This window comes from Montipora capricornis, chromosome 9 (genome assembly GCF_036669925.1).
Source record: "Montipora capricornis isolate CH-2021 chromosome 9, ASM3666992v2, whole genome shotgun sequence".
In the NCBI taxonomy this organism is placed as follows: Eukaryota; Metazoa; Cnidaria; class Anthozoa; order Scleractinia; family Acroporidae; genus Montipora; species Montipora capricornis.
In genome coordinates this window covers 49,643,610-49,666,449 of record NC_090891.1, presented here as the reverse complement: position 1 = coordinate 49,666,449, position 22,840 = coordinate 49,643,610, and the positions used below count along the sequence as shown (strand labels likewise).

The window sequence follows — 22,840 nt, the reverse complement described above, 5'->3', positions numbered from 1 at the left end:
GCCGAAATCCCGGGATGACTCGTTTGGTACGACGCTCCAGCGCCGGTGTCTGGAGGTACTGCGTTTTTCTGTCTTGTTGAAAAATCCCGTCAGCGCATGCGTAAATGTTCTGGCTCTCCGTGACGTAGCATACCAAAAACAGATGCTGGTCTTTACAAGGAATCACTGACATTTTATTTGATTCCACAGGCATAAACGTAACGTAAGAACCGTGCGTGTCTGGCCTTTTCGAGACAGAGGTCAGAGATAGTTTCATGCAGACTGGGACGCCTAAAATGCCTTGTTGTAAACATGGCGGTTCACGAGTGAAGTTGTCTCTCTGGCCTTTCTGTGGACGAATTCCAGGACCTACCGATACAATTTGGGCAAGTTTTGAAAGCTAAAAACCTCAATGGATGCGGTATTTTGCTGGTAGGACTGGGTGGCCCGACACTTATAAAAAAAGCTATGAAATGACAATCGGGTGTGTTCCCTTGTCATGGAATGGCAGAATTACCCAGAATTCTTTTGGGCATGAAGGAGGCAACTTGAGAAGCACGAGACTGGCCCTCATCAAATGGCTGAAGCGCGGCCGGAGGAAAAAGTGAGAAGACGATTTCTAGCCAGATACTAAGCAGTATCCCAGGTGTGTGCAGTTAACGTAGTTAGTTTTCTCTCGTGCTCTTCTTAGGCATGATCTTCGCGCAAATTATACATTCTGTCCCTCAATAAACCTAGAACAACCAGTTATGGTCTTAGTTCTTTTTTCTTACGTACCAGCTAAGTTGCGGAATGCGCTACCTGATTTTATCCGTACATTTTAAAAGAGAATCCAGGGCCGCATTTTGTACAGCGGCTTTTCTTTTTAATGAATATATCTTTGAATATTATGTATTTGCTATGTATCTGTATATGTTATGTATTTTAGCATCAAATGTAATGTCTGGAAGACATTAGCTCCTGTAGTTATTCTGAAATTCGAGATGAAATGCATGCATGCATGTCTGTATGTTAAGTTTAGTAGGGCGCGTGCGCACACTTTGTAATGTGCGATCTTCAGTGCTTACCACATGTCAGATAAAATGACTTTTGCCTTATGTATTTAAGCCATCGAATTCTTACGTTAAATTGACAAGGGCGGTTTGGAGCTGTGAGTAGGCGTGGGATTTGTCTCATATGGTTTAGGGGCCGACATATCCCTCCCTCAATGCCGTACCGGGAGGCAAGGTCGGTAGCAGAAAGCAGCGAAGGGCCAACTGCGTCCAAAAGCGATCGCACGGGCCGAAATCCCGGGATGACTCGTTTGGTACGACGCTCCAGCGCCGGTGTCTGGAGGTACTGCGTTTTTCTGTCTTGTTGAAAAATCCCGTCAGCGCATGCGTAAATGTTCTGGCTCTCCGTGACGTAGCATACCAAAAACAGATGCTGGTCTTTACAAGGAATCACTGACATTTTATTTGATTCCACAGGCATAAACGTAACGTAAGAACCGTGCGTGTCTGGCCTTTTCGAGACAGAGGTCAGAGATAGTTTCATGCAGACTGGGACGCCTAAAATGCCTTGTTGTAAACATGGCGGTTCACGATTGAAGTTGTCTCTCTGGCCTCTCTGTGGACGAATTCCAGGACCTACCGATACAATTTGGGCAAGTTTTGAAAGCTAAAAACCTCAATGGATGCTGTATTTTGCTGGTAGGACTGGGTGGCCCGACACTTATAAAAAAAGCTATGAAATGACAATCGGGTGTGTTCCCTTGTCATGGAATGGCAGAATTACCCAGAATTCTTTTGGGCATGAAGGAGGCAACTTGAGAAGCACGAGACTGGCCCTCATCAAATGGCTGAAGCGCGGCCGGAGGAAAAAGTGAGAAGACGATTTCTAGCCAGATACTAAGCAGTATCCCAGGTGTGTGCAGTTAACGTAGTTAGTTTTCTCTCGTGCTCTTCTTAGGCATGATCTTCGCGCAAATTGTACATTCTGTCCCTCAATAAACCTAGAACAACCAGTTATGGTCTTAGTTCTTTTTTCTTACGTACCAGCTAAGTTGCGGAATGCGCTACCTGATTTTATCCGTACATTTTAAAAGAGAATCCAGGGCCGCATTTTGTACAGCGGCTTTTCTTTTTAATGAATATATCTTTGAATATTATGTATTTGCTATGTATCTGTATATGTTATGTATTTTAGCATCAAATGTAATGTCTGGAAGACATTAGCTCCTGTAGTTATTCTGAAATTCGAGATGAAATGCATGCATGCATGTCTGTATGTTAAGTTTAGTAGGGCGCGTGCGCACACTTTGTAATGTGCGATCTTCAGTGCTTACCACATGTCAGATAAAATGACTTTTGCCTTATGTATTTAAGCCATCGAATTCTTACGTTAAATTGACAAGGGCGGTTTGGAGCTGTGAGTAGGCGTGGGATTTGTCTCATATGGTTTAGGGGCCGACATATCCCTCCCTCAATGCCGTACCGGGAGGCAAGGTCGGTAGCAGAAAGCAGCGAAGGGCCAACTGCGTCCAAAAGCGATCGCACGGGTCGAAATCCCGGGATGACTCGTTTGGTACGACGCTCCAGCGCCGGTGTCTGGAGGTACTGCGTTTTTCTGTCTTGTTGAAAAATCCCGTCAGCGCATGCTTAAATGTTCTGGCTCTCCGTGACGTAGCATACCAAAAACAGATGCTGGTCTTTACAAGGAATCACTGACATTTTATTTGATTCCACAGGCATAAACGTAACGTAAGAACCGTGCGTGTCTGGCCTTTTCGAGACAGAGGTCAGAGATAGTTTCATGCAGACTGGGACGCCTAAAATGCTTTGTTGTAGACATGGCGGTTCACGAGTGAAGTTGTCTCTCTGGCCTTTCTGTGGACGAATTCCAGGACCTTTCGATACAATTTGGGCAAGTTTTGAAACATAAAAACTTCAATGGATGGTGTGGTTTTTTTGGTGGTATTACCCCATAGTGATGAACAATACAATAATTTGCTGAAGGCGGGTGTATTTACAACAATGATTCCCGGGGGCCCGGGCAGTGATCAACCTTTGCTTATCAAACCATAGGCAGCCGAAGTTTGCTTCACTAGGGGCAGCGATTGAGAATTTAAACGCGTTATAACACTTTGTATGGGAAATAAAATACCGTTGATTATGAAGCCTAAAAAATGCTCAATTTAACGTTCATTCAATAAAATGAACAAAACTGACTCACCTCTGGTGTATACATTTTTGTGCGTTTTGGAGCTTATTTTACCGTTTTGGGAATTCCGTGTTTTCACTGCTCTACAGTGAATTCCCGAAACGGTAAAATAAGCTCCAAAACGCACGAGAATACACCAGAGGTGAGTCAGTTTTATTTATTTTATATAATGCTCGTTAAATTGAGCATTTTTTGGGCTTTATAATCGACGGTATTTTATTTCCCATACAAAGTCTTATAACGCGTTTAAATTCTCAACGGCTGCCTTAACCTGCGATCAGGCTCTATTTTAGTTTCGCGTGGTACGTAATGTGGAGTTGGCGAAACGAAAACATAAGAGAACATATGGGCGATGCTAAAAATGGGCCTGATCGTAGGACAAAGGCTACCCATACATTTCGAGGTTACTTGAGTTACATCTTTGTTGTACGTTAGATTTCTGAAAGACGATATCGCTACAGTCTTCTTTCTTTTTCTTTTTTTTTTGAAATTTCACTATCGAGGGAATTTTGCGGAAGATGAACAACTGATAGTAATACTTGTAATCCTTGGAGATGAATAACAAACGCAAAGTGCAAATCACGCGATCTTGCGTTAATGTATTGAATATACAAAACTAATTCAAATGGCTTTAAGAGCATGTATTAACGAGTGAAAGAAAAGCAGGTTGTAGATTTATCGACAAACTCTCCGGCGTAAGATACCAAAGCGTAATTATATGAATCCTGAAACAAATAGGTCAAGGAAAAGTAAAAAAGACAACACAAACAGGTTAATGAAGTGATAATCAATTGGCGAGGGGTTTAGCCAATGGGATTGTGGCAAAAGACCGTGACTGAAATTGACACACACGTCAAAAGCAGCACTAATTTCACACCGATTCACCATTTTGATTTGAGGCAGTTGAAATCATGCCTTTGAACATAATGGGGCCTTTAAATGCTTGGAATTAACATTAAATCAAAATGACAGATGCGAAGCAAGTTCGTGGACATTCGAGGAAGCTAAAGATCGGAGTTGGCGGGCAGCAACCGGTTGTGAGTACAATCTTGAAAGTTGATGAACCGGACAGTTTCGATGTGCTATAAACTGTGCTTTTTAATTTATCCCCAGCAAAGTTGGAATAGTGATGTCGAATTACAGCCGACAATTTCTCAGGGGAAGGTCACAGCTGCTCAAAACACGGATTTAAGTTTACCCGAAAGTCTGCGGCATCCTGTAGCACAAAAAGCTGGAGTGGCATCCAAGCAGGCTTTCACGGCAACGAACGCAAGAAGCAAAAGAGATGCTTCTGCCTTTCCGGCATTTCATAACAAGAATGCGCCAGTGAAAGTCTCGGTAACTGGTGAATGGGCATTAAAGGAATGTCAGGTGATCAATTATAACTTTATTCAAAGTTCAAGTAACGCTCAAATATTTCTCCGTCAAAGTCTATCGATCTGTGTTTAAACGTAATTGGTCGCACGTAAAATGAGCGGTGATAAAATCACGTCCTTAATCTTGATCACTAAGTAGCAAGTCTAAGATTGCTTATGTTTTAATAACAAAAACCATTCTACGTATTCTGGTTTGTTCAAAGGATCACACATCTTGGGCAAATCAGCTGCTTAAGAGAGGAAAGCGAAGGCTTATTTCTGACATCCGCCGTTCTGTGGGCGATGGACAGACCTTGGTTTATCTATTGGAAACGCTTGGTAAGATCGTCGATCATGATATTAATTCCCCACTTGTACATGTACCTTGACGTACTTATGCGAGTCTATCAACTTAACAATAAAACAAAACAATATGAAGTTGCAAGGATCTGTATGCGAACTCTTGAAAAAAAAAAAAACAGCAGCGTTAAAAGTCTCAACGTTATTTGCAGGAAATATTGATTTCGAAATTTGGAATTTGGATTTTGCGGTTTTTAAAATTTCCACATGGATAAGAGGCACTTCAGATATTGGAAGTGCTTGATTTCACCTTTTTCCATTACAGAAAGATGATTGTTTTGTCGTTGTTTCTGTGTTTGTCTTATGTGTCATCGGTTAGAATTTCCTAATATTTTGCTGTCGGTCTGTACAAATTTTTGACCTTGATATTCTGTTAGGCAAAAATAAGTATTTGAGGCCACAGGGCTTAGTCATTATAAATGATATCTTATCTTTTTTTGATAATATATTGTTTTTCTGAATTGAGCAAGTATGCAAAGGGAAGATTTCGTCTTTAGTGTCTGCTATTTGCCTTGCGAAACCGGGACTTTGACTTTTGTGGAAGACTTCTTGACGTTGTGGTATAATATCTTCTAAAAAACTGATGGAAACGTTAATTACTAGAACTACATGTACTATTCCCATTTATAAAATAATTAGGATAATACGCACACTCTCACTGGTCAACAGCTGTCTTTAGATGAGAGTATGGAAACAGGGCTGCAACATCACACAAATTTTGATTGGTTATGTAGTCAGACATGCGTTTTGATTGGCTGGTAGGAAATATGAGCGTGTATCAAGAAAATCTGCATTTTCCTTCATTTGTCAAATTATCTTTGAGCAATATTTTATATAAGCAATAGAGGACTTTTTTCCATGTTTCCATAGTCTCATCTAAACACTCGGGGAAGTTGGGAGAATTCTCGACAGTTATGCAAACCCTCGACTGTGTCCCGGGTTTGCATAACTGTCTCGAATTCTTCCAACTCCCCCTCGTGTTTGGATGAGGCTATAGAAACATGGAAAACGTCCTCCAATGCTTGAACATTGTACCTGGCATTTTCACTGACTAAGCTAATTTTGGACAGGGTTTTTAAGTTCAGTTCTGGCCATAAAATGCTGTTTCACATATCATTTTCCAAAATCGACTTTCCTAGCATCCAAAATATTTTAACTTTAACAAACTATATTTAAGCCAGAAACTCTGGCTCTTTAGAGTGAGTCTGCCTAAATTTGTATGAAAATCAATCTCAAACTGGCTTCACAGGTCTGTAAATGGAAATTTATACAAATATATAAGAAGGGCATGAACTGTTCCAGATCCTGGGGTTTAGGGTTAGGCCTTTGAGAGGCAGGTTGGATAGTTTCTTCAGTAGCCGCATTTGCATTAGCAGTAGCAACAGGAGAAGTAAAACAGAAACGTATTGGGATAAGACTGAGTTGTTCAAGGAAAATTTGGGCAAGTGATCTGCTGTCTGAACTATACAACTCAAAATCAAATCACTGACTATTATAATATTAATGATTATGATAAGCCAGGCTAAATATGAGCCGAATGTGACAGTTAAGTATAAACTGTAGGTTATTACTTTTGCTAAACCATAAGGTCATTTAGATTAGTTTCCAATTAATTCAGGCCAATCATCCCTTTTCAGTTTTGACAAAATTAAGGAAAGAATCAGCAAGCAAAAAATTCATGATTGTTAAGCAAATTCTACTTATCAGTACAAATGAAATGTATGGAGATTGGAATGGAGAATACGCATAATGAAATTATAGGGCTTATTAATTTAAGAAGTTAAGGATCAAATTGGGGCCGCTGATCAATAGTCTTATCCTTATCCCAGTATTTTGAGTATTTTGAGTATTTTGCAACAGTTAGAACATTTATATAGTTGTACGTATTATGTATATTGATTAACAATTATTTGCCGAATATTATAAGAATAATAAATATAATTTAACTGTTGAAAAAGCCCAAACCCATTAGAAATGCTAACAGTTAAGCCTAAATATTGTTTTAGGCCTAATTACTAAGGCCTAAGGCTAGCATTTCTAAGGGGTTTGGGCTTTTTCAACAGTTACGTTATAACCTCAGTCTGCATTTTACACTGACCGATTGGAGAACAAGGGAACATGGGTAATTTGAACTGAGGAACAGGAGAACAAAGACAAAATATCTTAGGGCTGATTTACACGGTACGATTTTTGTCGCATGCGACAACGGCTTACGACAGGCCCATGACATGACTTATGATTGTTGTGTATGTCCGAAAAATGTCGTAGCATTTTAAAACATGTTTTAAAATGCTGCGACAATTGTAACTCATGTTGTAGGCCTGTCGTGAGCTTGTCGCAAGCGACAAAAATCGCACCGTGTAAATCGGCCCTTAGGGGAAAAGGGAACATGAACCATTTTAGGGATCAAAAAGCTGAGAACAAGTTTGGAAGTACAATCGTAATTTCAGGAACAAGGAAACAATCTTTTTTAGAAAAGGGAACCTTAGGGACGGTCTCCCATATAAACACTGATTTGTCAACTGGTTTACGAGCAACAGATTCTTCAGGTTCAGTGGCAAATAAAGAGAACATACATCTATAATGCTCATCCAGAATCTGTCTACAGCAGATATGGTTTACGTGAATTAGTTTTGTTATGAAAATTTGTGAATTTTAAATATGCGAAAATTAGTTGTTAAGCAAACATGGCATTGAAGTTTTATGTAAACATGATTAAAGATTGTGGCATTCTTTTTATTAGGATCACAATCTCTTTGATCAGCTTTAATGAAATCTAGAGCATTACGTAAGACTAAAAAGGTCTTAATGCATGTATTCCCCGAAAAAAAATGTAAAGATTTGTTTATTTTAAAAGCATATTTTCGGTTGTTTTCTCTGATTTCTCTTTGCTTCATGAATGTATAATTTCTTCAAATTGACTGACTCCACTCCTCTGTCAATAGACTCTTTAAGGTTATGGTATTACTTATTAACTATTGGCATTGTATAATAAAGTCATTGATGCATAACACAGCAAGTTTGTAAGTTTTTTCATCAAAACCAACAAGGTGGCCTTGTTGTTATGCTCTTTCAATTGGAATCATGATTGATCATGCACAGAAATTTAAAGGAACCACCAACTCTTTGTGACATTTTGAGCTACAAGTCTGTTGGTAAAGCAATGTTTGGGATGCTGTGAAACCAGGAACATGCTAAAATGGCAGAAACGAAAAAGTAGATAAGTTGCTTCTGTTATGTGATGCAAATGCTTGTATTTGTGGATGTTTCTTAATACTCCAACTTGTTTGTTGCTTATTATCCACCTCAGCTCCATTAGTACTGAGAAAATGAGATTTTGTCATCTATTTTCACATTTTACTCTACTGAGAATTTTAAAATTGTGATGAATTATCGTGCTTTGCATTTGGTTTTAATTAGGCTGCTGCTTTTGTGATCTAACATAACATTTACATGTAACTCTGTCAGTGTAGTGTCTACTAGTCTAAGAGCACTTCACTTTGTCATGAACTTAAAACAGGATCTCTCACTTAGTGACTTACTTATGCATTGTGTAGTAATAACTAACACCTACAGTATGAGAGCAAGCTCAGGCACCATGCATAGTCAAAACAATTTTCTCAGGATAAAGCATTGATGAGAAAAATGAGCCAACAAATGAGAATTTATTTTTCATATTAGCAAATTCTTTCAATTTAACAGAGAATCATTAAAATGTTCTGTCATTTGTTTGTTTGAACTTGAAAATTTTGCAAGTTGGCAAGTGCTGCTCTCACCTTTAACTTTGGATTCAATGGTACCCTCTGCTTCTTTTCCCCTTTTTTTCTTGCAATTTTTTAATACTGGAAACAAAATGCCCCAACCAGGACCTTGTAAGTAAGATTAAGAAGTACATGTAGCTGTACCTGCAGGTACAAAACATATGTCACGACACGTCACAGGTCACTGTTTTACCGATACAGCTCGAGAATTTTACATGTAAGTATTCATTGAAGCCAACCTTAGGCTTGATAAGCCTAAACAAAAGTTGAAGTAGATGGAGAAAAATTTCAAGTAGCTGGTGAAAATTGCTTTCCTAATGCCAAGCCAGCCCCAAAAAATGCATTTACATTTTCACTGCCCAAGGTTAATTACCCTAGGCCTAAGGTTAAGCTTTTATGAATGTTTGGGTAAAACAGTGACAGCTGTGACCTGTGTTTTGTCCCTCCTGTAATGCCGTATCAACATGTTTTCAATACTGTATGAACTGTAATTTAATATTCATTACAAGTTTATATCAGTTAGGTTTTAGCTAGTTGGATTTTTTTACATCATTTTTTCAGCTGGTCAGAAGATTGCAGGTGTGTATACACGCCCTGTTACAAGGGCACAAAAGTTGGAGAATCTACAGCTATGTATGAGTTTCATGGGAAACAGAAATGTCAACCTTCAGGGAATCTATGTTGGAGGTGGGTTGACTGTTTGCTTAAATCCTTTTTTCCCTCAGACTGACTAACTGCTGCCTCTGATGCCACTTCCAGAGGTGGACCAAAGATCTGGAATTCTATGGTCCCAGATATGAGAAATTTACCAAAATCACCTTTTTGTGAAAGGTTAAAGGAAACCCTCTTTACATTCTTATCAAAATTGGATGACTGTTTTGAAATCACTGAGATCATTACACACATCTTATTCGATGATATAACATAATACACAGAGATATTTTGCCAGTTGTGTAGTATTTTTCCGAGCCCTGCGGAGGCGAGGGAAAATACAAGCAATGAACAAAATGTTCGAAAGTATTATAATTATGTTAAATCATCGAATAAGATATTTATCATTCCACTCCAAAAAAGGTGTTATTTTGCTTTAATTAATTTTATTTGCTAAGAGTGTTAATATGTGTAATACGTGTTGTTTTAAAGTTATCTTAATTATTTTGCCGGTAAATCAGTTGGTAGTCTGATGCTAAATAATTTATTAGTATTTTTCTAAAGTTTCTAACATACATTGTACTGTAGTTACTGTATGATTACCCTAATCAATTGTAATTTACCCTAATCAATTGTAATTTTCTATAATTATGCGGTTGGAAGTTATTTTCTCCTTGTTAGCACTATAAGTGTGACTAAATGTACATCTTACTCGATGGTTTAACATAATGTGCGCAGATATTATTTTGATATTTTGCAAGTTGCATAGTAAATGTCCATGAGTATTAATTATATGTTAAACCATCGAGTAAGAGATTTATTATTCCACAACAAAAAATGATGTTACTTTGCTTCAATTTTATTTGGTAAGAGTGTTTTTGAGAAAGTACATAATCATTCTGTCCTTCAGGGCACATGCGAATGATGTAAACAGCGCAAAAAGGCAGCCAAATATCGTTTATTTGATTGGATAAACAAAATGATGAGTGACAAGCAAAGACAAGCTAAATTCTCAGGCTTTGCATCATGTTGAAAACAATTTCTTTCGTTGAAAAACTCCCATTCCGTCCATATTTGCTCTGTTCTAAACCGGTCAAACCAAGGACACTACAGTGTACATAATACTGTCTCATATTTTGTGCGTTCTCCTGACCAAATATGGTAAAATGGCATAATAGTGGAATAATAAATATTGTTGTTATTATTTGATTTGGATATTCTAGGGGCTTGAAACTCTCCTTGTTCTTGAAAAATTAAACCTTTGGTCAAAAATGCTCCCAGAATGCTTTAAAGCAGCATCTCCACAAATGTCCATTTTTCATTGTACAGTAGGTGGGGTAGGGTGGAAATGTGGGGTTTTGGTTTTACCATAATACACTCTGGTGACAATTTCTTTGACCCCATCTTAAGTCTGTAAATTTTCTGGACCTGCCCCACTAGCTTTCTTATAAACCCACAACCAAGCCACAAGCCCCTGGCGCCAGGCCCCCCTCAGGCACCCGTCACACTTGAGCCAGATAGGTCAGTGGAAAGAAAAGAAAATAAATAAATAAATAAATAAATAAATAAATAAAATATAAAAAAAGAATAAAAAGGGGGGGGGGGGAGGATAGGGAGGGAATGCCAAGAAACACTAAACTACTAATTCAACTCACAACGCCATGCCAACAGAGCAACAAACAGGCTGCAAACACATGGGACAACAACGCATGCACTAACCAGGAATACCACTGGACAATGTCAGCCCCAGGGCTCCCACAACCTTAAGACTGCTGCAAACGCCTGCAAAAACGCTACTGACCAGACTGGCTCCCGCTACAGAACGCACCAAAACGCTGAACAACGCTACCAGACGGCCAAGACACTAACAACCGCCTGCAAAACACTACTGACCAGACTAGCTCCTAGACGTTAACTATGTTAAATTTCATTTAACTATATGTAACATGCATCTCATGTCAATAGCCAAGAGGCCAAAGGCAAGAGGGTGCATTACAGTGTCTTTTTAGATTTTGGGAGTGGACAATTATTGCCTATTAGTAAGTACTTCTCCTGTCTTGTCCCTGATCTCATGATCACTTTCATTCATTAGCATATAAAGGTCACTTTTTTGGGATAGGTCAAAAATCTACCACAAGGTTATACTGTAACGGTACATGTATGACGATACCATCAACATTCATTATACATTGTACATTTGGGTGAAGGAATGACATCCACAAAAAATAATTTTTTTGTTTGAAAAGTTAGAGCAGATCATCTGACCTTGGCTCCAAACAGTCCCTGACGTTCATATTAAGTACACTACAAGATCTGCAAAATTCCGTTCTTCTGCAATTCCGTCAAATAACCTATCATTTTGTTGTTTTAGGGTATGATATTGAGACACGCCCACATGGTAGCAGCTCAGGCTACCACTCAGATGATGCTTCACCGACACAGAAGGCTAAATCCCCTTCTTTGCCAGAGTTCCACATGCCAGGCATGCTTGGTGGACGTGAGAGTCCTTTCCCATTGGGAAAAGTTGTACACCCAAAGGATGTGATCATAACGGTACAGTAACATTGAGGCATAAATGTGCAAATAAGTCACTGAGAATAATTTTCTGTATTACTAATTTTTTTATAGACTCGGACAGAGTTGGACAAGCGAGGAGTTCTTCAAACGGCTGAAAATTCATCATCACTGGTAAAGCACTTTTAAAACAATGTGCATATAATTATATAGTATACTCCAGGTTGAAGTCATATTCAATTATTGACATCTGGTTTGTATGTGCCTGGGCTCCTACAGATGATAAATAATGAATAATTATGTACTCTCTTGATTGAAATGACAGCTAGTACATGTATTTGCTCGGAGTCAAATTTTTTTCCAATGCATATGCTTGGACCGGTGACTCGTAGTTGTCCGGCTATGCATTGTAATGGAAATATGGCCTATCTCGAAGTGCTGTGGATTCACAGTAAACGGTGGCATTAGGTTCACTTAAGGACGGTGCGTACTATTGTTATTGTGCATACGTTCTGTGCATCTCAAGATACTCAAGTCTCCTATCGGTGATGCTCACTAATTCAGGGATATTTTTGCGCGGTTTAAAACTATCCGGATAAAGTAGATCTTAGTAAGTAGTCTTGGTATCCAAAAAGAAAATTGGTGGTAACCATGCATTTTTGAGAGATAATTAAGCTTCAATTTGAGAAAGAACGCCATACATTGCTTTGCATTTTAAAGCTTTTTACAAATATTATTCATCAATTATCTTTGAAAAATGCGTGGTTACCCCCAATTTTCTTTTTGGATTTCAATGACACTTGTCAAGATCTACATTTCCTGCATAATCATAAACCTGAGAAAAAATACCTTTGAATTAGTAGGCACTGTCCTTAATTGAAACACATGACATTTGTGTTAAACATCCATATCTGTGTGATTATACATTGTGCACTTTGCCATTTTGATCACATCCTTGTCCCGTAGATTCGGACCCCCAATGGAACGATATCACTTGAAGAAAGATTAAGATCATTGTTGAATTCACCGAATCCTGGAGGACACAATGAAGAGGTAAAAAAATGTCAAAAAAAGACGGATCATGTGGTAATAAAAATGCTTTGTTATGAAGGATAAGTAGCAGTGATACCTTACATGTAAGTAACAGACAGACCAATACAATACAATACAATACAACAAAATACTTTATTAATTCTCCCGAGGGGCTTTTCAGAATTAATTTACAATATGAATATAAAATTATGACTAAGACTACTGATATAAACTATAATAACATACATTTTCTTGATATAAAAGTAACGACTTAAAATTACTCCTTATAATAAAAACTAACAATGTAATAATATACTATAGTTGTATGTTTTACGAATTTTACAAAATCGATTGATGGTCCCTTCTATAGAGAAAGATAGAGATTCTACTTAAGAACGGTGGCAGCAAGTGGTAAATTTAAAAAAAAAAACTTAGGTATGAACTGAGTGGAAAAAAGTCATTTGAAGCGTTCATCTAAGGGCATGTTATAAGACATTTAGACAAAGATATTTATTTACTTCTCTCTCGGAAAGTCAAATTCGTAGTTTTATGATTCTTTGTTGTGTCTAAGGCCGTTTTAGTGCAGCTTTGCTCGAATTGTCGAGTAGTAATGAAATGTTAATGTTCCGTGTATGCTAACCTCGTCATAAACGTGTTCTTACTTTTTCTCCCTTCCTAGCCCACCCCCAAAGAACAGGCTCACCATGTAATTTATTCATTGGTTTTCGTCGGATGTAACATGACAGAGTTGTATCTAAGTAACGTTTTCTCAATCGTGCGGCTCGAAGATGTTTGGGGCAGTGTTGCTCACCTTCTCCATTCTTCTTGGCCTCGTTTTTCTGCTCGTTTCTTTGGTCGAAATGTGCAGCAGATTGATCTTTCAGATGATACTTTTTACCATTAACAGGAAACAGAAGAAGAGCTGCTGATTCCACCACCACCGAGACCGCCAACTTTTGATGACGACGACGACGTGGAGCGAAGGCTTCAATCACTGTTGGATGTCGCTGAAGAGGATAAACCTGATGGGAAGCTCAACCAAAAGGACTTCAGCGGGTTGAAAGATCTAGACAGAATTGGCTATGTGGTATTAGAACGGAGTTGGTTTTTTTGTTTTGTAATAGTAATCAGTTATTTTGAGTACCGGTATGGCAAGACTTTAATTTGCAGACCGGATGTGTGAATGAGTACAAAATTAATGTATTTTTTGTCTTATTGTTAGTGGAGCAACAGGTTAGGCATTTTTGTTCGACAGACCTTAAGCACGCGACGTTTTTGAGCGGCAGACGGCAACCGGAAGTGAGCTGTTTTCCCTTTTAACTTGTTTTGTCACTACCACCGTTATATTGCTAAGTATCTTTCCTCCATTAGAGATGATTGGGCAAAAAATCTGAGAGACACGACTGTCCTGACATGCGAAATGTTCATTTCCGGTTACTGTCCGCGGCTCAAAAACGTCGCGTGCTTAAATTCCTTATTTGTGAGGTCGCGAGTGTTTCATACGTCAAAATGTTTCGAAATTTGTATGCTCTTGAAGCTCAAACCACTTGCGAAACGTTTACAGTAGCTTGTCGACACTTGTCTGATTTACAGTAGCATCAACCTAACGGTAGTGGGGAGATTGAAATTTGCGTTCTTCTAAATTTCAAAGAAACTTGTTAGATTTTAGTTCTTTTCACTGATGCTTTGATGAAAAGCTGCAGCTTGCCGTTTCTCGTAAACGAGAAGGTTTAATCTCTCAAATAAGTTAGAGCTCAAGAGAAGCTGAGAGCTTATGAGCAAATTAGGCACAGGTGTTTGTTGGAAAGATAAAAATTATGCATAATGACATAATTCGTCTTTTGTTTGTTTGTTTGATTGGTTTGTTGTTGTTGTTTTTTTAAATATTAAAACTGTGTGTTTGTACTGTTCTTTAGCCAAGTCACCCATCTCAAAAGATGCGGAATGTTCAGAAGGGGCGATCCCAAGGAAGAACAAACAGCTTCACAGGAAATGTAAAACCATCAAGGTGTGTACATTTGTGTGGACTCTGGTTCAAAGATTTTTCGGCTCGAGGCCTTCGTCTGTGCATCGGTTTTTTCGCAATGCCAGAATTTTTGCTTCAATCAAACTGTGTAATTCACCCAATGGGTTAAGTGGCCAAGGAAGCGCCGGTCCCTTCCCACCATCCTTTGTGGCAGAGAGCAATCATTGTTATATCCAGCAAGGATGTCATTATCATCACCTTCGATTTATATGTACATGTACGTGAAATATGCCTTATTTCTCGTATATACTGGGGATTTCAAGGATCAGCAACGTCGGCTAAACGGTCGCTTGATATTCTCTTGCGCTATTGTAGCTGTTTTGTGTCTCGTTTACTTTGTACACTGTAGTATTATATGACTGGTTTTATGGAAACTGTCGAAACCGTAATGCACTGAATACGGCAAGTAAGAAGGACTTAATAAATGCATGCTACACGTGCTTGTCAATTGTTCTTGCTTATTTATTATGACCATTTTTTGTGGCTTTGTTATTCAGAGGCACGTGACCTTGAAGCGTGTTTACAACTTGCAACTCTTTTCCTTGGAACAAAGTTGGGGATCTTTAGGACACCAATTTTATGCCCAAATATGGACAAAAATAAGATCGAAGCTGCACGCGCGTGAAAATGCGTGAGCTACGTTATATCCAAATAGGGAAATTTTAAAAACTAGAAAAACCCCCAGCTCTGAACCAGAGATAAACGCTTTAAGGTCATGCATGAGCTTCTGGTCATTGCATTTGCTGTTACCATTAGGTCAACTCTGTCTTGTAAATTCTTCTCCAGAGGAGCTAAACTGCCTCAAGCACCTCAGAGCAGACGCAGCAGACTGGACTCAGATTCATCAGCTCGTTCACCCGTACCACGTCGCAAACTTGCAACAGCAGCTCCACAAGACCCACTGACTGCACAACCTCAGACCTCTGTCTCTCAAAAGTCTTCTAAGGAGACCCGAAGTGGAAGCTTTCATAGCGAGAGCAGTGGAACAAGGAAAGTCGTAAAAGGAGAAGGAACACCTCCACAGCGATTCGAACGAGCAAGTTCTCATGCTGATTTCCTCAAACAAGTTGCTGACAAGTTAGCGGACAGGTCTTCGACGTCGACACCAGCTTCCGGTTCGGATTCGGTGACCCCCGCGGAAACGCCGATGCTTCCGACACTGTCGCCCGCGTCATCTGTTGCTACATTTGTGTTTGTCAGTACTTCAGATTCGTCGTCTGGTTTGAGCTCTGATGATGATGATGATTATCGGTCGCGTCGACGCAGAAGCGGAAGTGGAACGCCTGGGAGTCGAAGGGATAGAGGTACCGCCAAAGCTATGTGTGATGTCGATTATTAAGTGTGATGTCGATTACTGCGTGGAGGAAAGGAAAGGAAAGGAACTTTATTCAAGTGTCTAGTCGGTCTATCGCTGGAGCACTAATTGGGAACCCTGTAAACTAAAATTAACAATTAACGAAACTTAAGTCAAATGTTGGTTTTTGAGGAGAGGGGAAACCGGAGTACCTGGGGATAAACCTCTCAGTGCAGAGTAGAGAATCAACAAACTCAACCCACATATGACGCCGAGTCTGGGAATCGAACCCAGGCCACATTGGTGGGAGGCGAGTGCTCTCACCACTGCGCTATCCCTGCACCATCACTGCGCCATCACTGCGCTATCCCTGCACCATCACTGCGCCATCACTGCGCCATCACTGCACCATCACTGCGTTATCACTGCGCCATCACTGCGCCATCTCTGCACCATCACTGCGCCATCACTGCGCCATCACTGCACCATCACTGCGCCATCACTGCGCCATCACTGCACCATCACTGCGCCATCCCTGCACTCCAAGACGACAGCGATTGAAAAAACATCCTCCTTGCTTGGGTTCTCTTTTATGTTTAGATTGTTTTCAACAGTCTGTGTTTGATTCGTAATAACTTTGGGCAAGACGTATAAATTTATCAACGGGTTCCTGTTTCCCTGATTAAAAACTCGTAGATCAGTCGTAGTGAAGGGGTAGTTTCTAAAGAAACTGTGGTGCTGCGTCGGTGGGGAAGTAGTATACAAAAATTTGGTTTTATCAACGGAGTTGATAATGTAAATTGGCCACCGTACAGAGATTCTAAAAGCTGACGTTTCGAGCGTTAGCCCTTCGTCAGAGCGAAGGGCTCTGACGAAGGGCTAACGCTCGAAACGTCAGCTTTTAGAATCTCTGTACGGTGGCCAATTTACATTATCAACTCTGTTGATAAAACCAAAAAATTTTGGATCAGTCGTAGTGATTGATACATTCATGCATGTGCCCCGAATGTTGTTTAGAAGAGTAAAGTTATCTCTTATCCGTTTTAAAACAGTAATTTCTACCGATTAACAGCGACTGTGAATGAATGAGGAGTATTATTCTTACTCATTTCCAAATTTTCCTCCTTAGGAAAGGGAAAGAAGTCCCAGGATTTACAAAGCATACGGAAGCAGGTAAATAGAAAGTTTAGCGCTCTGGCTCAAAAATTGACAGAGTTTTATAGGTGTACGGGCAATAAAAAGGTTAGCATTTTGAATCACTTTTTTATACGATTGTGTTCTTGGAAAAGTAACTGGATTCCATTGATTGAAGTAATATCAAATATAGATGCCATGTCTGTTCTCTGACAGTGCAGTTTGATTTTAGAGAAGTATTTTAATCGTAAATCGTCAGTTAAAATGCATTTTGGGTCTTTGTTTATTTCAACATAGCTTGAAACTCTGGAAGGAATGTATGGTGAGATCTTATCTACCATGGAAGTTGGCTCCAAGGATTCTAAAAACTCGAAGGAAAGAAACAGTCAACGTGCGGCGGATATCAGAGGTTTGTTCTGATTTCCAAGTGTGCACTTGTTTTGGAAAAAGAAACTTTTTGCGAGTTTTCTCACACGCTCTGTGTAATTGCCCAATATATTGTAAAAGTGGAAAGTGAACATTAATCAGGTTCCTCTCTTTGAGAAAATACGAACTCAGTCGTTTTTTTTAATTCTAAAGCAAATCAGGCGGGTTTTTTTCGTTTTTCCAAACGCAGGTTTTTCAATATAGAAGCTTCCATTATCAGATCTGAAAAACAGGATGCGATTGGTTTTTTACGTGAAGGATTCAAAGGGGTTGTTTGTGGTCTGCGAGATATGGCTGTGAAGCTAGAACTAAGAATGTTTGCCCACGTTGGTTATTGAAATTCTTTCACTGATTTCGCAATACTTTGGTTGAAAAAAATGCATCCTCGGGCTATTTTTGGAACGGAATTTCCCATAGAAACGCAGTCTAATTCGGTAACGTTTTGGCCCAAAGCCGTCAACCCTGTCGGTGGGTTGAAGTTTTTCTGTATAGTTTCTTTGGTAATTCTCAGAGTAGCCCGAGTTAAACGTTTTCCAGCATCCCTTTTATTTTAGAAATCAAATGTAGGTTGAAAAAGCGCACCATTTTGTAAGCAGCGCCTGTAAAGGCAAAAGTGGTGGTTCAGTTTGACTGTTCAAGGTTTATTAGTGATGCTTACGTATGCTCTCTGTGGAATAATGCAAAAGGTGGGGCATGTTTTCTTATATTTGTTTGTTTATTTACTTATTTTCTTATCAATGTTCTCAGCAAGCCTGGCAGCCTATAAGAAACAGAGGAACAAAGATATCAAGTAAGACGGTATTTCAAATAATTATCGAGATATGATTAGTTTACTCTATAAAGCGGATGAGTTGAAGTAACTTGGTTTTACATAACTACGCTTAGTGATTGGTTAAAACCAATCACCGGCTTCCGCGCGTTTTCTAGCTCTTGGCGCCCGTTGAAGACCCACATACACGCCGAGTCTGGGAATAGAACTCAGGCCACATTGGTGGCTTCGCCTTATGAGCTATTGACCCGTGGCCCCTGAGGGCGAAGGCAATAATAAAGTTAGCAAATGCAAATAGAAAATATGTTTATTTGGCAATAAACGAAAGAAAGCGTCACGCTTTTCGCTGCGCGAGGACTATTACTAATAGTCCTCTAGTAGCGTAGCCAATCAAAATGCAGGATTTGCATTAGTCCATTAGTTGGGTGATACTAAATAATGGTTAGTTCCTTCCATTTAAAGCTTTAATTTCCATTAAAATCTGAGTAACAAGATTATGTAATTAGCGCAGCTGCGAAAGCGCTTGCCTTTAACCAATATGCCTTTGGTATCGATTTGTGTTTCATAGGTTGAATTTCTTCGTTCTTTAATCTGGTCCGAAGGACATTTTTTTCCTTCGGTTACTGCGCTTTTCGCTTCTCATAGAAAAGAAACATTTGATTTGATTTAATCTTCTTTAATTTCTTTGATTTGAATTGATTTACTGTTTCGTCAATTTATCCCCTGTTTTTGGTAAGATTTAGTCATAGCTGGGTCATAAAAGCGACATCCAACGAAGACGCAGCATTAAAGTCGCATGACTGGTATTTAAGCAATAGAGGACGTTTTCCGTGTTTTCATAGCCTCATCTAAACACAAGGGAGAGTTGGGAGAATTCGAGACAGTTATGCATACCCGAGACGCAGTCGAGGGTGTGCATAACTGTCGAGAATTCTCCCAACTCCCCCGCGTGTTTAGATGTGGTTATGGAAACACGGAAAAAAGTCCTCTATTCCTTTTATAAAATATTCCTCAAAGATAACTCGACGAATGAAAGAAAATGCAGTTTTTTCACTTCTTGATTGAAACAGATTTTCTTGATAAACGCTCATATTTCCTACCAGCCAATCAACGCGCGTCTGACTTCATAACCAATCGAAATTCGTGTGATGTCACATCCGTGTGGCCATACTCTCATCTAAACACAGCTATTGACCAATGAAAGTGCGCGTACTCTCCTAATTATGTTATAAATACATATAGCCGTAAATGCAGATACAGTATTATTAGTATTGTTTACCTGAATTATAGATACGTTTCATGAGATTGTCTGCGTGTACAATATTCGCATGCGATTGTATGGGGATTTCATCATCCTTGGAAATACCCTTACAGATATCTCGCTTATTTCATTTATCAGTATCATTTATTAGAAGATTCCTGTCTATAGCTAATGATTGTTTAATCTTAGTTTTTCTCAATTTCTGACCCCGTCACCTAGAATCATGCTGAGGATTCAAGCCAATTAATGACGAAGAAAAAAATTGACCCAATATTAATTATCAAATTTGTACCTTTAAAGATTTGGACCACGCTCTGGCATGTTGTCGTCAGGGATTCGTGTTGTTGTTACGTGTGCTCTATTTTCCTGTTTCTACCACCCACGGTTTCTTTAGTTCTTGATAACGTCAGGTACTCGAATTTCGTTGCTTTGTCCACTTGTTCTTTGATGGTTGAATGTAAGACGCACCACAAATTTTCCAGACAAAAAATGTGATGTTACAGTGACCTTTTCTCATCAATTGACGCGTGATGTTCGCTTTTGACCGACTCGCGACGGTTGAGGAGTGTGCATGAGAGGGTCGTTACATTTATTTGTAGTTGTACTTAATATGCTTGAATATTACTTAATGTCCTAAAGCGTCGCGTGTTTAGATCTTCCTCGAGGTTGAACCCTTAGTATTAAGTAAAGAAGTCCGATTGTATTTTGAAACAGGGCCGTGAACAAACGATTTGGACGATTGGAATCTCATGTTGTAACATTAGCAAGAAGCGTGGCACATCTTTCATCAGAATTACGATCCCAAGCGTCAATAAGCCAAGATATGGATGACATGAGAAAACAAGTTCATGTGCAAGAGTACGGAGCCGATCATGTTGACCACCTTGACAAGGAAAACACAGTGCTTCAAACGCGACGAGTAAAGAAACTTAGGAGGTGTGTGTAAATTGTCCAAGGCTGCAGCGGGGTCATTCCTGGTAGCTCTTAGGTCTGTGTTCATAAGGATTAAATGAAAGGAAGACTTTCCTGAGGAGCACTTCAGGACTCATGGTCTCAAAAATATTTTAAAATGTGTTAGAAGTATATGAAATGGGCTTACCATCTTCTCTGTCAGTGACATTAGCAAATCTATCTACATTAATTAAAGGATCATTAATCTACATGTAAAGAAAGTCTAGAAGGAGATTAAAACGGCTTCTAAATGACAGCTCTACCTTAAATCTTAGTTTTGGGAAGCTGTGAGGTAAGTGATACAAAGCTGATAGAGGTTGCTTTTAATAATTTGTTTGCTAATATTTGGAGTGAACGGGCAAGTAATATTCTTCAAATTATCAACTCGATCCGTGGGTTTCTCCGAACTGTCCCTCTGCAATTGTGGAAATTAAAAATGACATTTACGGCTTGAATCCCAAATAACAAACTCTTGTAGTTTTCGAATTTAAATTTCTAAAAATGGCAGAGCATGTTATATCAAAAGCCACTTGAAGTAATATTCAATTTCCTCCTTTAAATGGATGTGTTCCAATTAGTATTATCATCGCTAAAACAAATATCTGGGTTTTTTAAAACGAAAGTGTCAAAAAACACGCTAAAAAGATATCGTTCAATTTTTTTTATCACCATTTAATAATGTTGGGGTTAGTTAATTCTTAGGGAAAGAAAAACGTTTTTTGAAAAACTCTCCTGTTCCTAGCAGTTAAGTGTCCATGGAAACCAACCCACTGACCACCTCATTGACAATACAGAACGCAACCAATAACCACAAATTCTCTTGCTGAGTAATTTGTGGAGTTAATAATAGCTCAAAAACAGTTTATTTCTTCCTTCAAACGGCCGCCGGTTTGTACTTTTGGGACAGTAATTTTGTGCCTAAAGGATTTCTGTTACGTTGCTCGACACTTCTAGATTTATGTAGTAGATATATATGTATATATATCATGCATAATCGCTGCATACGATTGATATTTTCGTGCTGCAAAGAAAGAAACGCACAAGAGCGAGGAACCAGCTGAACTCTGTTCAGTTTTTCCTGGTAGTGGAAGAGGCACGCAAACGAATCAATCTCAACGAACCTTGAGTTGCTCAAAGAAGAAGCCATGGCTCACTTTTTCTATGTGAAGCCGTCAGTGAAAGGCGCCAAAACTGACAACGTTCTTGTCATTGCATGCGGAAAATTTTCCTTTGCGGCCAGTGGTTGGTCATACCGGATTCCTTTCTCAAAAAGCGCCCGACCTCTCAAACTGCCCTAATTTTGTTACGAATCACTGGTCATTTGAACATTTATTGTGGTATAAATCTCAGTTACGCATGTACGATAAATATGTCTTATATGTTTTGGTTTGTAGTATCTCTACGAACAACTAGTGGAAATACTGGGCGATACTACACACCAAAACATCTTAAAAGCTATTTATTATCCAACCTTTTTGCATTAAATTTTAAGCAAATGAATTATTAACAACCCAGAACGTGTGGGTGACAGATTTGTGCGTGACAAGCGCTAGTCAAACCAGTTCTCTTCTGTACAATAACTAAGTGTACAAAATAACTAACTGTACGATATCGTGGAATATTTGTACTCTTTTCGTGCGCTCTTGTGCAATAAATAATACAGTTGGATAATAATAACACTTACCTCCTGTTTTTTACAGTTTCTTTGGTGAAGACCCACCTCTCCTGGCCATCTTTCTCAAGAAACTGGGATACGAGGTAATATTGTCAGCTTTGATTTCTTTACTCTCTCGTGGTTGGCTAAAACGTCTCGTGCCATACCTTTTTTCGAACCCATTTGTGACTCGTTTTCCTTCTCTTTTTGCCAGTTGTAAGTTCTTGTTTTGGCTTGTTGTGATTGGTTCATTTTCTACTGATTGCGACACTACATGTTTTGATCGTATGCTTCAACATTCAACAGAGATTTGCAGATAACTTCGAGGCAGAGCAAGTGGGGATATTGGAACTTTCATACATGACGGAGGAAAGACTACAGAGTTTGGGGATTCCACTTGGCCCAAGATTAAGGATTATGGAAGAGGTTAAGAAACTAGCCTCGCATCTTATTTAATTTTCACTTTTGCAGT

At 39.1% G+C, this 22,840-nt stretch overlaps 1 protein-coding gene across 1 annotated transcript in view; it reads left to right on the top strand.

Moving 5' to 3' along the window:
• The first annotated feature begins 4,033 nt into the window (after positions 1 to 4,033).
• The window catches only part of LOC138017724 (uncharacterized), a 20,579-nt gene continuing 1,772 nt past the window's right edge, over positions 4,034 to 22,840 (top strand). The window contains exons 1-17 of the mRNA XM_068864730.1: positions 4,034 to 4,217; positions 4,294 to 4,551; positions 4,760 to 4,874; positions 9,218 to 9,389; positions 11,273 to 11,346; positions 11,679 to 11,860; positions 11,936 to 11,995; positions 12,788 to 12,874; positions 13,761 to 13,940; positions 14,770 to 14,861; positions 15,666 to 16,183; positions 17,303 to 17,346; positions 17,605 to 17,716; positions 18,481 to 18,523; positions 20,478 to 20,699; positions 22,415 to 22,472; positions 22,675 to 22,840. The exon at positions 22,675 to 22,840 is cut by the window's right edge and continues 1,772 nt beyond it. Of these exons, the coding sequence (XP_068720831.1) occupies positions 4,146 to 4,217; positions 4,294 to 4,551; positions 4,760 to 4,874; positions 9,218 to 9,389; positions 11,273 to 11,346; positions 11,679 to 11,860; positions 11,936 to 11,995; positions 12,788 to 12,874; positions 13,761 to 13,940; positions 14,770 to 14,861; positions 15,666 to 16,183; positions 17,303 to 17,346; positions 17,605 to 17,716; positions 18,481 to 18,523; positions 20,478 to 20,699; positions 22,415 to 22,472; positions 22,675 to 22,824 (2,439 nt within the window). The 5' untranslated portion in view covers positions 4,034 to 4,145 and the 3' untranslated portion in view covers positions 22,825 to 22,840. The remainder of the gene's footprint in view (positions 4,218 to 4,293; positions 4,552 to 4,759; positions 4,875 to 9,217; positions 9,390 to 11,272; positions 11,347 to 11,678; positions 11,861 to 11,935; positions 11,996 to 12,787; positions 12,875 to 13,760; positions 13,941 to 14,769; positions 14,862 to 15,665; positions 16,184 to 17,302; positions 17,347 to 17,604; positions 17,717 to 18,480; positions 18,524 to 20,477; positions 20,700 to 22,414; positions 22,473 to 22,674) is intronic.